Below are 23,449 nucleotides of genomic sequence, written 5' to 3'. Positions count from 1 at the left end.
GCTTAGCGCGTATTTGTACAGTGTACCGGCTACTACACGAAGCAATGAAACAAAAGATCGCTCGCATCCATGTTGACTGATGAAAAAGTACTAAAAGCACAAACACATTATTTTAAATCTAACAGTTAACTGTACATGACTAACTCTCCGTATTCCACTGAGCAACAGTAGCGCCATACCTCCTGCCTCATGCAACTTCTGTGTCAAGCCTGTCGTACAGATCTTCCGGCCCCGGAACCAGATCCTGGTCGGACTCGGGCAGACACGACCACATCACCAGCACGTAAGTTTGCACCCAATGGTCTCGGAAAGACCGGGGGGGAAATGGAAATGCTACGTCGGTTGCCGTCCCCATGCCGTTGGACTCGGCTTTCGCTGTCGCCACAATCGTGTCGTCCTCACGACCGCCGGCACCCTCGTCCGCGCCGCGAAGCTGCCGAACAGTTTCTCCTTCCGCCGCTGTAACTAACGCCGTGACGGGCGGCGGCGGCGGCGGCTGCGGTTGCAAGCTCCTGCAGGCCTGGATAGGCGCCGCCGAGCCCACGTGCCGCCAGGCGGAACCGAAAGGCAGCGCGGGGACGATGTCGCCCGCATTCTCAAGCCTCAGCGTGACGTCATGCCTGGGGCACAAATACACCGCGTACGAGCCGTACGGGTCGGACGCGGCCCGAACCGTTTGCGTTGAAGAATTGGAAGGAGCGGAATAATAGGGCCTCGGGAAACGGCGTTTCAGGCGGAGGGTCTGTTTAGGAACACCTCGGTCAATACAGGTTTGCGGGTAACGCAAGAAGGATTTTAGGGTTGGGTTTTAGGGTTTTTGGTTTCATTACCTGCTAATTACCTTCACTCCACAACTTTCATCATACATGCATTTGCATTTTTCCTGTGTTCATCAAGATTCCACCTCCATTGCCTCCATACTCATTAACTCACTTCGCGTTTAATCCATCGCAAAGACCAAAAGGCAGGACAGCAGTGGCAGAGGCGAAAACCCAACTCGCCCAGAAAACTTGAAATTCGATAGCACTCCCCTTAACACGTAAACGCATTACCGTAAACGCATACCCAAGGCGCACGGAATAGTACAACGGAAATCTCCATCTCTCCCGCTTTCCCGATGCGCGCGCTGGCATTCACAGGGTGTGATGCGATGACATATATAGCGCGCGCGGGAAAGCAACTGCAGGGATGGGGTCACCCGGAGATGCCGTACACAGGACCTGGAGGAGGCGGGGCCGCTCGCACTCACAACTTGTAGGCCTGTTCCCAGGTGTGATCTCCCGCACGGGGGCAGCCGAACGTGTAGACGCCGGTTGGAGTCAGACCTGTACACACACAAACATACACACAAACAGGTGTTAAGGGGGGTGGGTGATTTGGGGGTTTCTGGGAATCCACTTCCAACCGAAACCCCCTCCCCGCAACCCCTCCTCCTCCCTCCCTTCGTTAGCCTTCCATACACACACATACACCCAACCCCGTCTCTGTCCACCTTTCCGCGTGCCATTTTTTGCCAGACAGCAAATCAGGAAATCAGCCCCGGGGATCAATACGAGTATGAATGCACGTAGCCACGTATGTATGTAATTACTTCACTATTCACCTTCCTGTACGGCAAGATACGACGCTGCCATGAGCGCTACTGCGCCACCCAAGCTGTGGCCGAACACCCACAGCCGTGGGCTGTGGCCATCGTGGCCGTCATCGCTGACGACGCTGCCGTACGCGCCGCTCCCGCGGCCGCCAACGGTTGAGGGAGCAACTGCTGCCGCTGCTGCGGCGGCTGCCTCAGTCGCCGTATCCATGGCAGCGCGCACTCGATTTATGATGTGTCGCCGATTGGCAGCGAACACCTTTTGTTAGGTGCGTAACACGATAGCCAGCAAACCAGGCGACAGCTAGTCGAACATTTTTCAAAGAGGATAGGCAAAGATGCTATAGGTGCGACCGGGGGAAAGCGGTGTTCCGCCGTACCGCCTTTGCGCGCATCGAAGTAGGTAATGGCAGGTAGTGGTGAGGGATGTCCCCGCCACCGTGGCAGCAGATCCCCCCCTGCGTAATACACACATACATACATACAAACATAGCACGTACGCACACACCAAGACAAAAGACAAACAGACAAATAAACAAATGCAAAACGCATGTACAGACACACGCTTGAGGAAAAACGCGGGGCTTACCAAACATCAAACAACTAACGGTCATAAGTACATCAACACCTAGACGAGAAGGCTCCGTCCAGCGATGTTCGCTTTTGCGACTCAGCTTCCCGATTCACCTACGCCATTGCATCGGCCCTACCTACCTTCTTCAAAGGATCGCAGCTCCTCCGTCTTTCCAAAAAGTAGAGTCACATGTTAATACGCAGTTGACCGCACACACACACACACACACATACACACACGCGCGTGGGCGCGCGTTGCGCACGTGCTCCCCCCCCCACACACACACCTGGTAAAACCCTTGCGCCACATTCGTGCCCCGGACTCCCCCGCCGAAATCTGCCACATTGATACGACGGAAGGAAGCCAGGTCTGCGGAGAGAGAGAGGGACACCGCATTAATTGGATTGCGGGGGAGGGGGGCCCGCAGGGGTTTGCGAACGTCGTGTTGGGCTGCGAACACATTGGGAAGGTGGCGGGAGAACCGCGACGAGTGCCGTACCGGTAATCCAGTTCTGCGGGCTGTTGGATCCCCTCACTACCAGCATTACTGATGGCCCCGCTCGGACCACTGCCCACACTAGAGCCTCAGCACCCGCCGCCACCCTGCGACGGGACCCGGCAGGTCTGGGTGTCTTAGCGCGTGTATGCGTTCGTGTTCGGGTTGTGTGTGGCTGGGCAGTGGGATTGCGATTTCGGTTTAGCGTGGCTGCTTGTGCGTTTGCGGTCGAGACCTATGTGGGCGGATTGGTTTTTTTGAAGGGTTTGGGTTTTAGTGGTTTTAGCGATGAGGTGATTTGGACAGCGCCTGTTGGTTGCTCGTGCTCTTGCCCACTTTGCCAATGTGCCTCCCATTCCTCAATATTTTCTTCTCAAAGGCAGCTCTCGCTTCGGACGGCCTCTTCCCCTTCTTCTCTGCATTCCACTCTACTCCGCTTTGCTCGGCTGTGCATTGCAGCACTGTCCATTGACCTCTGCCTACTCCTTTGCCTCCAACTCTGCAATCTACTACTACGCTGCACTCCATACCACACCTCAACCTGCCGTCCAATCCCTAGTTACCTGGCCAGTTCGCACAGTCGACACTGCTTCGCTTGACCACTCACTCGCAATCATCGGCGCCCAGGTGGACCATAGCGCGGCAAAATAGCTGCGCGAAGAGAGTGAAGTTATGGCGCGCGGCTCGACCGGCATGTGGCTCAATCACGTGCTTGAAGTACACATCCTTGGATAGCAATGCAGCTATGTAGGCGTTGCGGCTGGTGGAATGGCCGGGACTCCAGGCGCCGTTACGAAATACGGCAGGTATAGCTGATCGTGTGTACGGCGGGGTTTCATGTGTAGGAGCAAGGAGTGCAAAATCTTGAGAGTGATTTCCGAAGTAATGAATCCGTGTTTGATATGTCGTCGGGGCAGGGCTAAGTAAGAAATCTGTTCAAGCAAGTTGCTAGCCTGTGAATAAACCAGGAACGAGGTAAGATGCTGATAAGCATAGCACTACTGGGATCCTTTTCACAACTACGTTGGGGAATGTTTTGGGCAAGAGCGAAACAACAAGGCTTTTCGGGTTACAGGGGTATCAAAAGGCCTCGGTAGCGGAGTAATAAGAGTTCATTGGAATATGGGAACATGGTACGGCATGTGTGTCGTACGAGTTCGTGCTCTGGGCCGCTGCGACACCCCAGAGTGTTAGGGGAAGCGCTCTTGCAAGCTAAGGAGGAATGACTTCCTAGGTTGTCCCCATACAGTTTGTAGTGCAGTTCATTCACGTGTGGCTCCAATTACTGCACACTTGTCTTGGATGGGATTTGTGGCCGCAAGGCAGGTTTGGGATGGCAAAGGGGAGCCCTGACACCTAGGGGACAAATTGAAGTATTGCAGAAGGACGCAGGATAATCAACAGTATTTTAACAGATGTATTTTCACCCGGAAATATATCTTGTGGGTCGGAGATGGAAGACATGTGCACCACAAAAGCTATGCCGTCTCGGGTTGGGTTGAGGGTGCGGTAGTGTGAGGAATTGGGAAACATGTGCAACAAGCAGAGGACCGAATTGGAAGTCGGGAAGAGGATGGTCCGCCAGCCGCTGTCGTGGCAAGTGTGGCCTTGGCTATGGGGCTTGGCCGTAGCCTCAGCGGAGACGAACAGCTTCGTAAGGCCGCCCAGAATTCAAGGGAGAGCGCGACCGGTTATCGCACCATAACTTGTTGCAGCATTACCTTGGCTAGTCGATGGTTCATTTCTCTCTCCCTTGAAGGATTTGCAGTCAGAAGCCGAGAGGGACTCATACCAAACGCCATCTAGCTGCTGCGCTTGACGGGCCTCAGCCGCAGCAAGAAGCATAACCACGACCACAGCCATGGCCATCAAGGTGGACCGGCCGAGTCTCATCGCGGCGCCTGCTTCGGGATTGCAGGAAGGAGCCCAGCTAGTATTGCGCGCAAAATGGCGGCACATCACAATAATTTCCTCCAAAATCGCCAATGCTTACAAGGAATATCAGGTTATGCTACATAGGACTTGCCGTTTGCGTTCCGGGACGACTTGGGAGCCCGCGGAACGGAATCCGGAATTACCTTGTTCCGCCTACCGGAAGTGCGGTCCCCGTGCCGGGCAAAGCTTCTACGCGAACCTAGCTGCCTGCCGTATCTGGTTATACTTGGAAGACAGATTGGCTCTGTCTTCTGGGCACCAAACAGTACCTAAAGGGCGCCCTGCCCGCTTTCGATTTGCAGTGCCAACCGGGAAACCAGAGGTCACTGCTATTTCGTTGGGGGAAAATTTATATCCAAACCCAGGTCATAGCACTGACCGCGTCCATGAATAAAGGTATTAGAGGTGCATCTCGGGTGTTTTCCAACAGCTCTGCCCCGCGGGCCCATCACCTCATTCGTCCGAAAACCTAACGGGGCTCGCTACATTGAACAAGGACTCAGCCCTTCATGAAAGAATTAAATCCTCTTATTGCTAGGAAACGCCTGGAAGCTAGGTCGAAATTTAAGAAAACCCGAACACACCTGAACGCACTTCGTCTTTGCCGAATGCTTACTACGCCTGCCATATTGCTCTTTGTAAGGCCTCTTGCATAAGAGCTTGTTTCTTGACCGGCCGGGCATTTGTATTGAGACCATCGTATCGGCTTGGAGACGTTAAGCTCGCAGCAGGCAGGCGCATCAGCTTGAGATGCAGCGTCTTGGAGACTGAAGCTAGAGACGCTGTAAGGCTTCATTTCAAGGAGCTTGCAAGCTGCTGGTGAAACGAGAGCAGAGCGGAGTGCTCCGCGGTTCCACAGGCCATACTTCACAGACAACACAAACAGCAAGATTGACAGCAAGGCCTTAATCTTTTGTCTGTCCTGCGGGACATGGCAAGCAACCCAGGCGGTGCATCCGACCTTCATGGCACCACCGACGCACGGGCGGTGGCGATGCTGGACCAGTCGCCGGCCATCATGGATTCGTCTGAGGCAATGGACGTTGACCAACAGCATCATACGGCAGCTCTGGCATCCCACTTGACTGCCACCGTTCACCGACAGCACCTCGAGGGGTCAGCCTTCCCCCTTTCCCAAGACTTTCAGCCACAACACCAGAACCTGCAAGCGCAGAGGCTGCTACTACGTCACGGTCCTGCCTCAGCCAATTTGCAGCACGAGCAACCTTGCCAGGCGGCATCCGGCTCCGGTCCTCCACCGTCTTGTAGCGCGTCTGCCGTGGCCACGGCCACGGCCGCGGCCGCGACTTCCCTAGTCTCCGCCTCAGTCTTTTCCGGCTCCTGTGGCGGTGGTCATCCTTCCGGTCCAGCTGGTGGCCATTTGGGTTTCGGAGCAGGCAACCACCCAGATGGCGGCGGTTGCGGCAGCGCAGCGTCGACTCCTGGATGGTCCGCACCCTCACCTACCCCCTATCACCCACACGCTGCAACCCCCCCACCGACCATACACATGCACACGCTAGGAGATGGGTCGCAGGCGTGTGGGAGGACCGCTTACGACGTGCCGGCCCCAGCCGGGTGGCGACGGTCCCCTCCAGCCCCGGTACCCACAGTTGCAGCGGATGCCTGTGGGATGGAGCTGCCCGGCTGCAGTCACGAAGGAGCGGGAGGCGGCTGCGGCAGGGAAGGGGGGGACGGGGAGGAAGCAGCTGAGGCGCGTCAAGCGGGACCCTCCACAGCACCAGCGCCCGCACCAGCGGGGCCAACCACCTCTGGCAGGGGCTTGGCAGCGGCGACGCCACCAATAGCAACAGTGCGGCCGGTGTGTCCGTACATGGAGTACGACCCGTACACAGCTGCTCATGCACCCTTAACGTCGTTCTATTCCTACACGTTGGCAGAAGGTGCGGCCGAGGAGGGCTACGACGAGGACGAGGACGATGAGGGCTTTGCGGGGCGGGGGTATTGGGGGGAGGAAGACGATGGAGGCGTGTGGTCCGAGGATGGGTTGGGGCTACAAGCGGAGGAAGACGCGGGCGCTAGGAAAGGTTGGGAGGTTGCAGCAAGGGATGATGATGATGATGATGATGATGCAGTGATGGCGCATGAGGACGTGTCTGCTGCAGCGGCAGCTGCACCAGCAGCAGCAGCAGCAACAGGGCCTGGCGGGTCCGGTACCGGCTGTAGCTGTCACCCAAGCACCGCAGCGCAGCTACAGCCCGGGCGACAGGGCTTCGCGGACGTCAGCAGAGCTGCACCCCCGATGGCTACTGGAATCGGCGACGCTGCCGACGCCGACGCTGACGCCGCGGCGTACGGAAGTACGGAAACCAGCGGTTCGGAGGACATGAACGATGTTGATTTAGCTTATGACAAGGATGAGGAAGATGACGATGACGAGGACGATGACCGTCTCCTGGACGGTGGCGCCGAAGCCGCCGCAGCGATCATCGAGTCGAACCGCGTTGGCGACATGTTGGCGGCGGCAGCGGCTGCTGCTGCTTCGCCGCCGCCTCATAGGAATCTCTGGGCGCGGCAAGTCAACAGTGCCTGGTACGCACATCGCCTACACAGCCCACCCGCTGGGGGCAGCGGCGGCGGTGGCGGTGGTAGCGGTGCGCCGCGCATGGCAGGCCAGCGCACCCCCCGGGTACTGTTATACCGCCGTGGGCTTGCAGGCAGTAATGTTAGAGCCAAGCCGGCTGCTAACGAACGCAATGCTGGGAGCGGCGGTGCTGGCGTAGGTTTTTCAGGAGCGGCCGCTGGCCCTAGTTCTGCCGGGCCGGGCCCTAGTAGTGCACCCGCCGCCGCCGCCGCCGCCGGGGGGGCGGCCCCCAGCGGCAGCGCCGGGTCGTGTCTGCAGTACCGTCTGGGCCCCGAGTACGTTTCCGTGGATCCTTGGAGTGAGGACGAGGAGGAGGAGAATGACACGACGGCAGAGCAGTACTACGCGGCAGGGCAGCCAAAGGTATGTAGGAAGATGGATCGTCTCAGAGGATTCCTGTAAATTCCCTTCAGGGGCCAAGCACAGAGGGGTACATTTGGAAAGGAAAAAAAGGGGGCACACGCATGAACGAACTGCAGAAAGCAAACACTTGGGGTTTTTGAAGAGAGGAATTAGATGCTGAGAGAGAGCTGAGGGGGTCGGGAAAGGATCAAGGGGAGGGGAACCGCGGCCCAAATTGACCGACACAGGCGGCGGCAGTTGTCTCTGCTTTATTTAAATTTGGTTTTGTCATCCTCATGAGACAAGAGGGTTCTGAGGCAGTTAAAGCTACCGGCGCCTCTGGAGGTTGCCTGGGTGGCAGAGAGCCCCCAGGAGACCTGTATAACTTGCTTACTGAGCTGGCACGCGGATAAGAAATGACGTTGATGTCCAGCGGGGGGATCTGGTTATGTCTCTGCTGCGCTGTGGTCGTGTCTTGTTTTGGTCCGAGAATGCTGCTGCTGCGGCGGCGGCGGCGGCGACGTGATGAATGTGTGCTGTTTTGCGCGGCTAATCGCGAGTTGTGCTAACAGGCAATAGCTGATAGCCCTGATAAATAAATATATGTATATATATACACTATAAATACACTATATATATACACTATAAACACTATACACTATAAATACACTATATATATAAATACACTTCCGTCCTTTCATCACTCCACTCTTATCAGCATCGCGTCCCTCATGTCTCTCCCCTGCTTTACATCGCGGTCCTACCTCACCTTTCCTTTTCATCACGCATGACGTCATGCTGACGTACTGATCACGCTTCTCATGTCACACCATGTCACCTCCCGCGCGCCGTCGCATTCCTTTCCGTGTCCTCTCCGGCACCTCACCTCACCTCACCTCACAACCGCATCAGGACATCCAAGGCATCCCCTGGGAACGGCTCCAGTTCAACCGCTCGACATACAGAGAAACGCGCCTACGCCAGTACCGCAACTATACAAACGTTCTGCCTGACAACAACGGCGGCGCCTACCGAGCCGAGCTCGCGCCTCTCTGCGCCGCGCCGCGGCGCGCCGGAACTGCCGCCACCACCGCGCGTGGACCGCCCTTCTTTACCTTTGTCCGCAACAGTCGTGCCGTACAGTCCAACATCGTACATTTCCAGCTCCGGAACCTAGTCTGGGCCAGCAGCCCGAACGACGTGTTTGTTGTGCACGACAACTGCGTCAAGCATTGGAATCCTGCAGCGCGAACGATAACGGAGGTTTTGAATCTTGGGGGTGGAGGTGGTGGAGATGGTGGAGGCGGAGGCGGTGGCGCCGTCCACCGCGCCGGTGACGACATCAGTCGTATTCGGTCCCTTGGACGAGTGCAAGTAGGTTGGGAACATCTTTATGTAGGTCTGTCCTTCTCAAGGATGTTCTTTGGACCTGGACATCGGCAGCTGATTTGTTTTTGCATCACTACCACCATCATCATCACCATCATCATCACCATCATCATCATCACCATCATCATCACCATCATCATCACCTTCATCATCACCACCATCATCACCATCATCATCACCTTCATCATCACCATCATCACCACCACCACCACCACCATCATCATCACCATCATCATCATCATCATCATCATCATCATCACCTTCATCACCACCATCATCATGCGATTCCCTCCTCTCCCCCTAAGCGTCTTCATTAGTAGTACAGTCTCAGCTACGTTCCGTCCTGTGTTTGTTACCGCTCAACCCAATGCAGTTAGGGTCTGGTTCAATCCTTTGTGGTCCCAAAGTAATTGGGGTTGGGCAAGGGGTGGGGCACTCGCTTTTATATCTGTTTTCGCTCCGAAACTGGAGATGCCTGCATGACTACTCCAATTGCTGTTTGCCGTGCTAACGCGGTGGTGGTGGTGGTGGTGGTCGTTATGCGCAGGTCAGCACGTTGTGTGTTTCTGGCGACCTAGTTGCTGCGGGTGGCTTCACCGGGGAGCTCGTGGTGAAGCGCCTCAGGACCGTCACGGACGCTGCGGACGCCGACGCAGCGGCCGCCGGGACCGCTTTTGCACGTGGCGGCGGCGGCCGCTTCGCGCCCGCCGCGGCACGCACCCACGGCGGTGCTGGTGCTGGAGTAGCGCCGCCATGGCCCATGGCCCCAAACCGCGGTGGCGGCGGTGGCGGCGGCGGCGGCGGCGGGAGGACAGGCAGCGGCTCATTGCTGTACTGCGGCCGAATTACGTCCAGGTGAGAAAGAGCCCTTTGCCGTACACCGAGTCTCATCTTGGTCCTGTCTTTTCCGATCCTTATTACTCGTTCTGTGAACCCCGTCCTGTGCTGTCCCTTCCCGCCCTTCCCGCCCTCAGCGACAACGGTATCACCAACGGTCTGGAGATATTCAACGATCGAGCCCACGGGACCGTTATTATGTCGGCTAATAACGACCAGAAGTTGCGGCTTTTTGCGGCGGCGCATGGGGAGGGCAGTTTGCGGCCGTTGGCTCAGTGGCCGTTTGACTGGGCGGTTAACTACGCGACCATAAGGCCCCATTCCCATTTGGCGGCGGTGGTTGGGGACGATTCGGCCACGTTGCTCAAGGACGTGCACAACGGTGGGTGGGGGTCGATCTGCGTGCCTTGCTTCATGAGTCGATGGCAGTGTGTGTGCATGCATTTGCATGCATGTATGTATGTATGTATGTATGTATGTATGTATGACTTAGATTACACTGCGGGCCGCGAGAGCCGGGGGCCGAAGCCGAAACACAGCGCAAGGGTCGGGAGCACACAGCACAAGTATGTATGTATGTATGTATAATCTTGGCACGCACCGTTAAGAAGGAACCGTCGGCCACGTCAACAACACACGTGGGGATCAGCGAGTTAATGTCCTGTGTGGGAAGATTTGTGTGCGCACGCGCGCGCGCGTGTGCGTGTGCGTGTCACTGTTTAGCATTCATCCGGGCCTGACGCTGGCCAGGGGGTGCACCTAACCGTACCGTACAAACCCCTTAACGGGAATGAGCGACCGCCGAAGCTCTCTCCCCCTAGCGGCGGAAGGGGAGGCGCGGGAGGGGCCGGCCCCACAGTCCCCTAGTACTGCTCGTCCCAGGGCGCGCAACCCACCCGGTGTCCATCTACCTCACTCATATATTCGATGATGAAAGAGCGCACGGTGGCTACGAAGGCCCTCTCACAACACAACCAACCTCAGCACACGCTGTGTGCGTGCGTGTGTTTAGGGGGCGGCGCCCGAGAGGACGAGAAAAGAAAGTATGGCCGCGTGTGGCTAAAACCGTACCTGCGGGTTTGCTAGCTAGGGGGGAAGACCCTAAGTTTTAACTTCCAACTGGAGTGTATGGTAAAAAGGGACACACCGCTGACTGCTCACCCCCAACGCCGCCTCCTTGTTGTCCCGTCTGCTCCTCCTCTACCCTCTCCCTTCCTTCCCAGGCGCCGACGTGGCTCGGCTGGAGGGTCATCAGGACTTCTCCTTCGCCGCCTCCTGGCACCCCGGCGGGGTGCTGCTGGCCACCGGCAACCAGGATACCACCACCTTGGTCTGGGATGTACGACAGACGAGGGAGCCGCTTACGAGGCTGGCGGGAAGGTATGAAGGGATGGGAAGGGACGGGGGGAATGGGGTTGGGATGAGAGGACGTTCGACCCATCGCCGCACGTGGGGAAGGGGAAGGGGAGGTAGGAAGGGGAAAGGGTGGTAGGAAAGGGGAAAGGGTGGTAGGAAAGGGGAAAGGGGAGGTACGTGAGGTGGGTGAAGGAGTTACGATGCCGGATTGGGACATCTGAAGGTTCTAGAGGTACGGCGGGTTGGGGTTGCTCGTGGCAGGCTTCCAGGTTCCCCCCGTCCTTCCTTTCTTCCTTTCTTCCCAGCTGAATGAATTGGTGAATGGTGGAATGATTGGGATCATTGTCAGGATTGATTGGTCCTGGCCCGCCCACATGGGGCTTGGAATGTTTTGACAGTGTACCCTCGGCTTCGTGATTAGGTTCAACCCCCCACTACCCCCCATATGCAAATATCCGCCATATACACGCACGTGACACACCTCAGGATGGGCGCGATTCGGTCTTTGCGCTTCACAGCCGACGGCCGCTTCCTGGCCATGAGTGAACCCGCTGATTTCGTACACGTGTACGACGTGGCGAGCGGCTTCCAGGAATGCCAGGTACGTGAAAGGTTGGCGCTTCTTTGGGGAGGGGGGAAGGGAGAATGGGATCCGGGGGGAAAGGCGAACCACGAAGGAATGAAGGAAAGAGTGGGGGAAGGGATTGGTGATGCCGATGTGATTGACCGTATTTTATATCGCGTGCATTGCACCTCACCCCCTGGTTGGGTCGAATGCCTGATTCGGCGGTTTTATTCTTTTCCTGCTATAACCTTCAAGCGCTCTCTTTTGCAGGAACATGACTTTTTCGGTGAGATTGCGGGCATCGCCTTCACGCCTGACTCTTCCAGCCTGTTTGTGGGCATCTCCGACCTCACGTATGCCTCGCTCATGCAGCTGGAGCGCCAGCGGTGTGAGTGGTGGTAGTAGGGGAGGATGATGTGGTGGAGGAGGAAAAGGAGGAGGTGGAGGAGGCCGTGAGGTACGTGGGGATGAGGTGCTGGAGGAGGTGTGGGGACGACGAATGAGATGTTGGGTGACGGTGAAGAAAAACGTGGAGAAGAGTGGCGGTGTTTAAAGCGAGTGGCGAGATCTGCATACTTGGCTATAGGGGCATGCGTGCGTGCGTGTGTGCGAGTGCGTGTGAAGGGCAGAGGGTGGGACAGGGGTGTCAATCAAGGGGGTCAAGATGTGGGTCGGCATTGGGTCAGTGCGGGCTTTTGCTTGGGGAGAGAAGGAAGCTAGTGACGACTGGCAGTCGTGGCGGCAACGTAAGGGTGAGCATGCTTGGTGGCTGCTGGGAAGACATACACGAGATGAGAATAGTGTTTCGCATGTACGCGCGGGAAGGCTGCAAGGTCCTTCTTCGCGAGCTCCGTTCGGTCCCGAAAATGTAATGTAGTCGACCTGTGCGGTGTGTTTTTGTGCAGTGTGTTTGTAACATATGTAGCTGCGAAGTTGATGCCACGTAGTGTGTGGGTTTGCTGATATTGCCCCACGCATCAGCAAAGAGGCGCGCGCGCGTCAATGCATTTCGTCAAGTTGGAGGATTTTGTTGGGGGCTTTGCATGACCATGGTTTAGATAGCTGCAAGGGTAACAGCTGTTGAGGCTGTTAGTTTGGCGGGTCGTGGTCAGGCTTGCGGGGCATGCAACTGCGGCAGTGGCTTTGGAAGAGGGTGTTTTTTGGTGTGGGGGTTGGATTGGACTCGTCGCATTCAACTGTCCGGGTGTCTTAACACTGACATGTGTGGCTGTGCGGCGCTATTAATATTAAAGACCGCATATACGATAGTCAGGCGTCAAGCAAAGCAAGGGACTCCCAGGCCGCTGATAGGGTGCGGACGCGTTTGTCAATGCATTGTGCCCGGTGGTAAGATACGTGTGCCTGTTATATTGGAAAGAACTGGGCGATATTGGAAGCATTTCCGAATAAGTAGGGGAATGGATCGGTAAAGAAGGCGGTTGTCGTACGGTAAGGGGTAATGGCATGACCATGGCAAGGTATTGCAGCGGAGACGCGTGTTTCTCGCACATGACGCACGCATGCAGGGTCAAAATGTTGCAGAGTGGTGGTAATGGTGCATAGAGAAGCGGTGGGTATGAAATACCTGACTTTGCCGCATGCTGGTCTAGACAGTGACTGGGTCAAATGCGGCCGACTGCGGCTCAACAACTTCACTCAAGAGGCGGCCTTTGCGCACCCAGGGCGCGACCAATGATTTACCATAACGCCAATTGCACATGTATATATACCCAGCGTTCCCTTGGCGTCATGGATATCTATTGCTCAGTCGTTGATACGCAATGATGTAAGCAATGGTTCAACATGCTGGTTTTAGCGTACATAGGCCTCACCGCAAGACCACACAGCCAACACCTGTGGAGTACCTCCTTCCCCAACACTCCCGGAAAGCCCGAGACCGCCGCGATGGAATGCGGAATGCGTTGTCCAACCAACATCCATGCGATAGGGATATATATTCACCCCATCAAATGCAGCCGCCTCTGTCTCTCGCAACCGGTATTTCCCCTTCGACCTGACAGCTCCTCCGCCAGGTTTACAGGAGCTAAGAGTGGCAAGAGAACGAAACGCCACACATGCAGGGTGCAGCAGGAGCATCTAGAACATGACGTCCCGACAACCGGCAACATCCCATCTCCCAGCCACATGCAACCAGAGCTTCCGCTACAAAACGACGACAGGCTACACGGCGCTGATGCAGTTCAGAATCAAACTTTGACCACAAGTCATACACACATGCGTCATTGTAACGGTGGAGTGTACCAATTCTAAATGGCGGTAAGCCAGTATGTAGCTAGTAATCTTCATTTTATGGTCCACCACGGCCCATTTTGCCGCCACCCTTTCGCACCTTAGTCCCAAGCCCACCGGCAAAGAATTCGCCTAGAAAATCCCCCAGCTCAGACTTTGCCCAGGCCTTTTGCCTGTCTCACAACAACCCCCACGCTTTCAGTCGACGCGGTCCCCACCAGAGCCCTCCCTCTCACCAAAGCGCCGCTCTCCCCAACACCCTAATGTTGGCCAGACTCTGGACTGAGTTGCAGCAACTGCGGAACTGCCCAATGACACGAACGGGTCGCCCCTACTCCAAGCTGCAGACCTCCAGGCAACCTGATAGGCGACGGCGTCGCCTAGCTAATCCAAGACAAGGCCGCGCTCAGCCCTGGTCACTGCCGCGGCTTGATACTGCCAGTCCTGCTGCCCACACGTTGCATGCAAGCGCGCTGCACTGCGCCGGGGGCCCCTTTGCGTCTTCACACCGCCGCCTGCTGCCTTCACCGCGGAACCCATGCGACACTCCGACATGCACTCCTTAGCAGCAAGAGCTGGATTTGCGTGCATCACCTTCGCCAGGCTTGGCGGCCTGCGGACCGGCATTACCGGCGCCGTACCCGACCTTGATGCCGTATGACTGCGCGGGATAGCGACCGGGAAGAGGCCATATGCAATGTGGGTTATTTTTCATGTGGGTTCCAAATTTACACACTGGATTTGGTGGGCGGCCGCCGGGCCGGGCAAAACGACTGCAGTGGCAGTGCGGATACAACCAAAGTCTTCTGGCCAAGATTGAAGATCACAATCCCATGGGCGAGGGTCGGAACCAAAACGGTAATTATTTCTCCGGCTACTGATATGGCCCCGGCCGCCAAAATTATTACCTCGTTGGAGACGTCGAAAACACCGTCCTGGATCTTCTTGTAAATCTCCTTTGCGGTGTTAATGAAGGCCTGCAAGTGAAAAGAAGGCCCAAATGGGCAGGATTACAAGCCAGGAGACGCCTTCGAAGCAGCAGCACGAAAACCTCCGGGCTCCCACTACAGCTTAGAGTAGGCTGCCCCAATCCTCTGCGAGGAGTTGAGCTGGATGCCTCCAAGGCACACAGCTGGAACGACCCCCACTACTGCACCGCCCTGACTGCGATGGAGGCTATGCGCAACGCAGCGTATCCACTGCCGCGCCACTTCCCTTGCCCCGCCATGCCGCATTGCTCAATGATCATATCGGCTGAAAGGTCCCACCTCGGAGCTGGGTGTTCAGAGCGGAATGGGCAGAGTCCTCCCAAGCCACCCAGGCAAAGACCAGAAGTCCATTCACTTTCCTTACGTAAGGACTACCCCTGTGACATACAGCTATCACTTCGTAGATTGATGTGCACATGGACCAAATAACCTTCTTCCATAGCCATGCCCCGGTTGACGGATTCGACCTTGCTATTGTTCCTAACCCCCTTCCCTCCGCCGGAGATTCCCGTTTAGAAAATGGTACCATCACACCGTTCCCCCTACCCTACCCTACCTCCTCAACGTTGTGGGCTGTCCGTGCAGAAGTCTCCAGGAAGATTAGCCCATGCTCCTTCGCAAATTGCTCGCCCTCCTCCGTCGTTACAGCTCGACGGTGCTATCACAGGCGCGAGGGTAGCAGGCGTGAGGCCCATGTTCCAAATATGAACATGTCATGACAGGTAAGTCACCCTTACCGTAAGATCACATTTGTTGCCAATAAGCATGATGGTCATGTTTGGGTTGGCGTGCTGCCGCGCATCCTCCAGCCAGCTGGCCAGATGGTTAAAGGTCTCGCGCCTACATGACATTTTGAATAAGTACACGCCTACCATAGACTCACAGCTCGCGCGCTTTCCTACCGTGTAATGTCGTAGACAAGCAGCGCGCCAGCGGCACCGCGGTAGTATGACCGGGTAATAGACCGGAAAGATTCTTGCCCCGCCTGAGAAAGAAGTTGTATGTCAAAAATCACTTACACCCTGCTGTGCCCCCTGGACGCCCGAGCTTACCGTATCCCAAATTTGGAGTTTAATTTGTTTGCCATCAATGTTAATCATCCGAGCGCCGAACTCCACGCCAATGGTAAGGTCGTGCACTGGCTGGAAGCGCTTATCGGTGAACTGAAGTAGCAGGCATGACTTGCCGACGCCTATGACAGCCGAGCTTCAAGGTTCAGCCAATGTACCCTAATCCCTAAGAGACATGACAGCAGCTTACCTGTGTCGCCGATGATGATGTACTTGAAGAGATACCTACGGTAAGCAGGAGAAGTGTCCGTCAGGACCATGAACTATGCCGGGCGCACCAAGAGCTTGAAACTCACGCATAAGACATTCTGGCTCTAGAGCGCCAAGCAAATAAGCTGATGCGCCAAGAGACGGGAGGAAGGCAAAGAACTAGGGTGCAACTGTTGAAAGGATCGAGGGAAACGCTTGTAGGAGTACCGTTTTAGTATTATGCGAATTCTTTCACTAAAAAGTTAAGCAAATAACAGGATGATTGTGACGTCTTGGGGGTATTCAATGCAATGACCAAGGAGAAGGGCCCTTGCCGTAGAATGGAAGCAATGCGAAGTGACATCAACCTCCTCCAGCGCATAAAGACGTCTTCGCCCTGTGTACTTTGCAATTCAGATGGAATGGTGTTACAGAATTCATAACTGACAGGTTTAGCCCTTTTCCTTGGACGTCGAGCTTGAGACCTGGTTTCACTTTTCCTAGAGCCCCACACTACATGTGCGCGTAGATCGCGTATTTTGATGCCCTTAGGTATCAACCTGTGTCCAAACAGATCCACTTCTTGGCTGAGCCCTGGCAAGTGGCGTTTGAAGGCGCCCGAGCAGCCATTGCCCTTGCTACCCCCCACCGCTCCCCTGCCCTGACCGAGCTTTCCAAGGCTTGCACGCCAACCCATGCCTCCATCCTCGTCACCCGGCTATCCTCAATTCCATGGTTTTATGAGCCTGCAAGCACACGCTGGACTAAAAACCATTGGGTTGTTTCGCAGGACGTGTCAGGTTATGCAGGTGTGGTGCAAGGAAGGGGTACGGGTTTGGCATCCCCTTGGTTTCCGCGCAGCTTTCCTTTCGCTACTCTGCAGCGCGCCGCAGCCCGTGAATTGGCGCGACAGGCATCCTAAACGTGCGTCTTCTATAGGATTGTTGAGCGTCAATGGAAAGGTAGGCACTGGCGAAAAGGCCGTTGCCTGACATGTCATTCTCCCCGAAAGTCCGAACGCATGCTTGTACCTGTCTGCGACTGCTAGCTTTGCACACGGAGGCAGGCGGGGTGGCTCTTCTTCACCTAGGCAGCAATACCAGGCTACGGGTTAAAAAAGGTTTCATGGGCATTGACGGTTGCCACTAGTCCCACATGAGCTCTAAAGCACCCTTTCATGAAAGGGCGCCCATCCCCTCCGCCCTTTGCCTACAATAAAAGCACGACGCGCGCCTACCAAATATGGTAGGCGGCTACACATGTTAGTTTGGGGCCCGCGGACGCTGCAGTACGATGCATGTTTGGAGTTTCAGAGGAAAGATGTACACATGTGTCCTTTAGGCAGCGGGCAGCTAGACACCCCTACCCATTCACAGCTCTCAAAAGTACTGTCACAACATTTTAATCTGCCATACGCACGTGTTTTGTCGATGCTACAGTCGTATGATGCGACAGCACGGGAAATCTTTGAGGCACCGCCAATAACGGGTATCCATGGATAACTGGTATTTCAAAAGGACACTTACTATGCTTTTCGCATGAACTGGCTTGAATCTTGGATCAATAGTGAAGGGGGAAACACATGCTTTTACCCACAAAAATCCATAAACCCCTCATGCAAGTTTTAGTTTTTCATCGCAGAACCTCCATCCGTGTTTATTGGTGTAGCAGTCAGACTGTCGGAAGGCCGTCTGGTGGCTGGATTAGCGCTTATTCCAGCCGCATCTTCTGTGCATGCACGCTTTGCACAAGTGACGGCAAGTTGGTGTCCCCCATACGCGTTGACGAGACGAGGCGTCCAAGGTCTATGGGCTAGGTGAGCTGCTGAGCTCTGGGCGTATGTTCCGGGAGTTTGGGACGGACCCAAGACAGAATGCAAAGACCGAGTCCGGCAGCCAGCGGAAGGACATGGAGGAAGAGGTACAGAGGGAGAGGCATCGGTCCCATTAGGTTAGCAAACCAACCTGCGGCACGGCATCCATTACTATATCATTGTGCACTCCTTATTCCCTGGTCACGGGGTTGGGGGTTTGGGAGTTAGCAAATGTGTCAACCATCTGAAGACTGCCAAAGTGTTTCAGGACGCTGGGAGTAACACCATAGGTAATAGTGATTACTTTAGTGATGCTTTAGCGGCGATATCGTGAGTTATGTATCTGGTGCGGAAGCCAGAAAGCAATACCTGCCAACTTATTCATCAATGAAACCGTACGGTACGTCCAGGTACGGTCGCTCCGGAACCTCGCTTCTCCGATTGCCTTAACATCAATAGCTTTGTCTACAGCATACGTGAACAGTGGGAAATAACTGATCGTGTCATAACTTATTTAAAATGTGGTTTTATTTGTTTCTGTGTCTTTTTGTGCCAAGCTTCTTAACATATGTAGTTCAACATCTCATCTGCGCAGTTTTTTATAAAACGCAAAATTTGAAGAAACGATATAATGCTCAGTGGGCCCTTGTAACTGGTGCCAGCTCCGGTGCGACTTGCAGTGGTGTCTTACAGCAGCCGTCTGTTCGCACCGCTATCTTGGATTAGATCCTGCATCGTTTCCTATGGGATCGTATGCTCCGGATTTGAACTTGCAAGGCACACGATCAACCCCTGCGCGCCTTTTTGGGACCGCCACTTGACAATATCAATTCTGTGACAGCAGATGGCCTTGACAAGCTCGTAACGCTTTCACGTTGCTGATCAAAAATGTGTTCCGGGGGCAGGTATTGGCAAGTCCATCGCAACGCGTCTGGCGCGACAGGGGCTCAACGTTGTGCTTGTGGCGCTCGGAGATCAGCTGCTTGACACTACGTTTGAGGAGCTCAAAGCGACATATCCTCAATGTCAATTCCGCAAGGTACGTAGCCGCCGTAAATGCCAGCCCACACTGTACGGCATACTGGTAAACGACTCATCCTTCCGCCTTGGTACCCGCCAAAACGCATGGACTGTCTTCACTAGCTGAGGACCTTGCTTAGACAGATGATCTTAGTACATCTGGCGTCAAGGCCAAAGCCTGTGTTGTCGCTTAGAGCCCTTCATATCCTTTGGTGTCTCGAAGGATATATACCCAAAGGGAAACTTCCTGGCCCAGGTCAACCCAGGCCCAGGCCCACTGGCATTGCTTTCTGGCCCCCACGCTACAACTTATGTGTAAGATCCTTGGTAGTGTCCGAGATATCCATCTGAGACATCTTGCAGTGGGCCCTGTTTTGGAAGGTGGATACAACAACTTTGATAAATTCGCGTTGCATGCGATGCGTGAGGGAGTCAACCTGCTGTCGCACTCGGTTGTTATGTCGGCCCCTAATGACCGTAAACGCAACGCCCTACGCACCAACGTCGCAGGTGCCCGCGGATTTGGGCGGGAATGAGTACTTGGGCCCTATCATCGAGGCGACCAAGGACATCCGGGTGCAAATCATCTTCTGCAATGCGGGCTACCTCCTCACGGGATTCTTCCACACGAGGTAAGCTAGCTAGCTAAGGGACATGGGGCTGGCGTGATGGTGCTGCAGGACAGTTTTTCACACCCGCGCGAGCGACATCCAGAATTTTGCGCGCTATCCTGGATGCCCCGCTCGCGTAAAGGAGGCATCCATTAGGCGTGACGCACCGTACATGACCAAGGTCCAATCGTCCATGTGCCCGTGCCAAGTATCAGCTATGATAAGTTACGGCTGACCACGTGCAGCCTATCCTCGCGGCTGGCTCGGCGTTGGTCGTCGGTTGCACGGTGTGCCCCCAAGTTATCCATAGCCCCCTAAAATCCAGTACGTAAGTCCGGTACGTACGTACGTATGTATGTACGAGGAAGCGCCCAGCATGATGCCTGGTGCACCACAACGGTGTCCAGGGGAGCGTGCTTCGGGCCTCTGCTTTTCAGACAAACGGACAAAGGTCCATATGATATGATCTGTCCACATAATCTGTGGTTCCGTCGGCTGGGAATCAGGATAGGCGGTTACCGTTTGCGGTTACAGCGTGGCTCTTAACTCTGCGGCAGCCCGCGAAGCCAGGAAGCCAGAGGTTAGAACCAGTAGGGCTGTGGCCTGTGGCGTGTCGGTTTCTTATCCTGTGGTGGGTCTGATCGGTCTGGACGGTGCGGTCGGTTTTCTTCCTTGGTGGGTAAGAGGGCTTCCCATGGTGACGTATCATTCCGCCTGGCCAGGAGAGGCGGGTCCTTGGTATTTATTTGGTGTTCATTCCCTGGGTGTATTCGTTAGAGCTTTTGTGTGTGTGCTAGAGCTGAGGTGGCTTCAGGCTCCCTTGCAGCCTCAAGTCAGTTATTGGTTAAGTTGGTGGGGACCCACCGTGGCCGGCCAGGTTAGAACTGCACCACGTGCGCTTAAGGCAGGGCGGCTGAGCGGCAGCGCGGCAGACGTTGCTTGGGTGGAATGATATATCGTTGTGGTAGGCCCTCTTATCCTGCCATGGAGAGCGTTACCTGAGCCTGGACTGTGTGAGGTGCATTATGGGTAGCCTTCCCGCTCCCCTCTAAACCTACATTTGGTATTTTTTACGTCGCAGGCCTCTTGACGCGCTCATGAAGAATCTCAACTGTAATGCGGTTAGTGCCGTACAGATCACCCACCATTTCGTCCAGAGCATGGTAGGTGTTGGTGTGTCGCTCGGGGAAAAATTCACTGCGCACGAGGGCATAATGGCGACGCGATGATGCTTATGAGTTCTGGGTTTGTTTAGGGGGTTTCGGGGGGTAGGACGCACGAGTGCGCGGGTGCACGCAACCCGAGGAGCGCCATATGGCCTTCTCCTACATAGCGTACCAATGTCCTGTCGATTGGCGGCGTCCCCCATCTTTGCAGCTGACCCATAATGCATATTGCCAGTTTGTCACTTTCCTTTCCGCTTCCTCCCTCAGTCAAAAGGTGTGACCCTCAAGTCAGACCCTGGCTCGGTCTAACGCGCGTCCGGTTATTGACCTTAGGAGAGAAGAGGGTAATGGGGCGGTTCTTCTTTCCTTAAGCCTTTCCGTCCCTGCCCTATCCCGTCCCTTTTCGTCCAGATTTCTGCGGGCTTGCGCGGCTGTGTCGTGTTCACCAGTTCGGCGGCCGCGGCTATACCGTCACCCTTCTCCGTACAGTACGCCGCCACCAAGGCCTTCATCTCCGTGTTTGGCGCCTCGCTCGCTCCCGAAGTGCGGCCCCACGGTATCGATGTGTTGGTCTTCCATCCCTCCCCGGTCGCCTCCAGGTGAGTCTGGGGACCGCCTGCAGGAGAGGGAGGCAACGTAATCTGCGCCCAAGCAAAACGTAATCCCCAGGTGGTCAAGCTAACCCTTTGACAAGGAGGAGTGTGTGTAATGGACAGGCCGTGTATACGAGACACGAGAGTCTTTCCATACCATGCTACTCCCCATGGTGGTCAAATTGCATGACGTTCACTGTGTTCTCCTTTCTCGCGCGATGTTCAGGTTCTATGATAAGGCCCACAAGCTCGACGCATTGGACTTTTTCAAGCGCTTTGCCGTACACCCTGACGAGCTGCCGGATACTGTGTTCGCCAGCGTGGGCCGCACCGTGTGGCGGGATGTGGGACCCACCGCCCTGGGCTTCCGGCTTGCGACGAAGGTGCGCTTGGTGCAGTGGGCAGGCGCTTTAATTGGGCGAGTACATGGGTCATCATGGGCAGCGGAGAGAGGGGGTGGGTGGGGATCCTTAGGTGACGCCAGGCTAGCAATCTGGGGTATTCGGGGGTCGTGGACCCATTACAATCTGTCTTTACCTATTCTTTCACCTATGAAATGGCCGACCTACGTCAGTAAATAACCTCCCTGGGTGGAATTCGATTTCCAAATTTCCCGTCCCTAGATCTTGGACTACAACTTCCTTGCTACTATAATTGCAACGTTTGGTCGGTACATGCCGGACTTCAAGCGCGCTTCAGCGGACGCAACACCCACCGGCACCAAGAAGGCACAGTAGATGGATGCTCGGATCTGTTCTCCGGGATTTCATATTTTGGGATTAGCAGCCATTTGTGGTGTTGTATGCGTGGGGTGGGGTTGGCGTGCCCGTCACCGGGCACCCTAAGTATCTTTTTTTTTGGAGTCGTGTACCATGGCTGAAAATGTTGCAGACAGACGCTGCACAGCTCAATGTTACAAATGTCAATTGATGTCACAGCTTGGCGTGGCCGTCAGCGCGCGGACGAGGTATACTCCAAGATCACACTTTTTCGCAAGTTTGGTATCGTCGCGAGAAACGGTCGTGACAATTAAGGGCAATCTCAAGGTCAGAAACGTCGGTGTCATTTCAGTGGTTTGCAGAGGCCAGATGAGTGCATGATACACGCGCCAGCAGTATCTTGAAGGAAAACTGTAACGATACTTATTCCCTATAGGGTACTGCGTCGTACGCTAACTGACTCAAGGAGTTGGAAGTAATGTAACACTTTTCGAATGCTAGGATGAAGACAGTTTACGCGGCCAATGGCAACGTTTGCCGCAGGAGTAGATTCCTTGTCAAGGGGAATGACAGGATTGTAGGCAATTGACGAGAGAAACGTCATGTTCATCGTTGACTAATCCTTATCTTGCACCGCACCTGCGATTCAATGTCCTAAGACAGAATCTGTCTTGCGACTAGAATCGACTCAAATTGACGCTTCAACAACGTCAAGGACACTTAATTTCGACTCAAGCAACTCGACAGCATGATTAACTCATTTCGACTTATTTCGACTCAAGCGACTCAGTTGCCAAGTCTTGGCGAAGCAGAGAATGCGATTGTTACAGTGGACCCCGAACGGGTCGAGTGCAGCGGGTGGGGCAGCCGTTGTCGACGCGGCGTAAAGCAGGCATCTTCGTAGGGTTATGTTCGGAATCGCTTGTCTACTGCAGGATTTCTTCATTTCGTTTCATTTCACGTTTCGTTGGCCCTTCCTTTACTTGTATTGGCCAGCAGCCCTTCCTTGCCAATGTGCATTTCCTGAAAGAGTGAGCCCACATCGAACCTGTCAAGCAACGGGGTTTGGCTGCGGCCTGAGAGGTAGTGCTACGGAGGACATAGCTTACCCCATGGCTTGGCTTTTTCCTATGAGCCAAGAACCTTCATGTATGATGCTCAGGCCTACTTCTGTCAATACCCCCGGGATCACTTATCCCAGAACAGTCAAATCAGCCAACCGTCAGATGCCGTGACACTTCCCTAATACCTTTGTAGCCCTCTCCCATGAATACAAGTCGCAATCCTTGCAAGCAAAAGACATATAGGTCACAAAGGATACAATTCTAGGCCTGTG

At 55.1% G+C, this 23,449-nt stretch overlaps 4 protein-coding genes across 4 annotated transcripts; 2 read left to right on the top strand and 2 right to left on the bottom strand.

Moving 5' to 3' along the window:
• Nucleotides 1–187: 187 nt before the first annotated feature.
• VOLCADRAFT_95646 (uncharacterized protein) lies at nucleotides 188–4,557 on the bottom strand (the record flags this gene model as incomplete). Its single annotated transcript, XM_002954708.1, has 7 exons — nucleotides 188–620; nucleotides 1,250–1,325; nucleotides 1,604–1,853; nucleotides 2,455–2,537; nucleotides 2,668–2,771; nucleotides 3,272–3,476; nucleotides 4,386–4,557. 7 exons carry the CDS (start codon nucleotides 4,555–4,557, stop codon nucleotides 188–190), a joined length of 1,323 nt encoding a protein of 440 aa, XP_002954754.1.
• Nucleotides 4,558–8,377: 3,820 nt separating this feature from the next.
• VOLCADRAFT_65194 (uncharacterized protein) lies at nucleotides 8,378–12,095 on the top strand (the record flags this gene model as incomplete). The annotated part of the gene is made up of 7 exons (XM_002954761.1): nucleotides 8,378–8,920; nucleotides 9,483–9,563; nucleotides 9,796–9,830; nucleotides 9,910–10,154; nucleotides 10,996–11,152; nucleotides 11,615–11,729; nucleotides 11,964–12,095. The coding sequence occupies 7 exons, from the start codon at nucleotides 8,378–8,380 to the stop codon at nucleotides 12,093–12,095; spliced, it is 1,308 nt and encodes a 435-aa protein (XP_002954807.1).
• Nucleotides 12,096–12,891: 796 nt separating this feature from the next.
• Nucleotides 12,892–17,074, bottom strand: rabB (RabB/Rab2). Its single transcript, XM_002954707.1, has 8 exons — nucleotides 16,299–17,074; nucleotides 16,193–16,227; nucleotides 15,985–16,124; nucleotides 15,835–15,917; nucleotides 15,670–15,772; nucleotides 15,489–15,590; nucleotides 14,852–14,920; nucleotides 12,892–14,604 (listed from the first exon to the last, which is right to left on the bottom strand). The coding sequence occupies exons 1-8, from the start codon at nucleotides 16,307–16,309 to the stop codon at nucleotides 14,506–14,508; spliced, it is 642 nt and encodes a 213-aa protein (XP_002954753.1). The 5' UTR covers nucleotides 16,310–17,074; the 3' UTR covers nucleotides 12,892–14,505.
• Nucleotides 17,075–18,514: 1,440 nt separating this feature from the next.
• VOLCADRAFT_32150 (uncharacterized protein) lies at nucleotides 18,515–21,768 on the top strand (the record flags this gene model as incomplete). The annotated part of the gene is made up of 6 exons (XM_002954760.1): nucleotides 18,515–18,671; nucleotides 18,910–19,043; nucleotides 19,535–19,656; nucleotides 20,717–20,798; nucleotides 21,213–21,400; nucleotides 21,621–21,768. Coding segments are annotated over 6 exons (831 nt in total), but the record flags the coding sequence as incomplete, so codon positions are not given.
• Nucleotides 21,769–23,449: the final 1,681 nt, after the last annotated feature.

The sequence above is a fragment of the Volvox carteri genome, assembly GCF_000143455.1.
Source record: "Volvox carteri f. nagariensis unplaced genomic scaffold VOLCAscaffold_45, whole genome shotgun sequence".
NCBI classification, from domain to species: Eukaryota; Viridiplantae; Chlorophyta; class Chlorophyceae; order Chlamydomonadales; family Volvocaceae; genus Volvox; species Volvox carteri.
The sequence above is the reverse complement of the archived record's forward strand: the minus strand, read 5'-3'. Positions and strand labels throughout refer to the sequence as shown.

Excerpts from the sequence above, each read along its gene's own strand:
- rabB (XM_002954707.1), bottom strand. Across the intron at positions 15,918-15,984 it reads AACTCCAAATTTGGGATACG|GCGGGGCAAGAATCTTTCCG; the intron begins GTAAGCTCGGGC and ends CTTCTTTCTCAG. Across the intron at positions 14,605-14,851 it reads TTTTCGACGTCTCCAACGAG|TCATACGGCATCAAGGTCGG; the intron begins GTAATAATTTTG and ends TATCCCGCGCAG.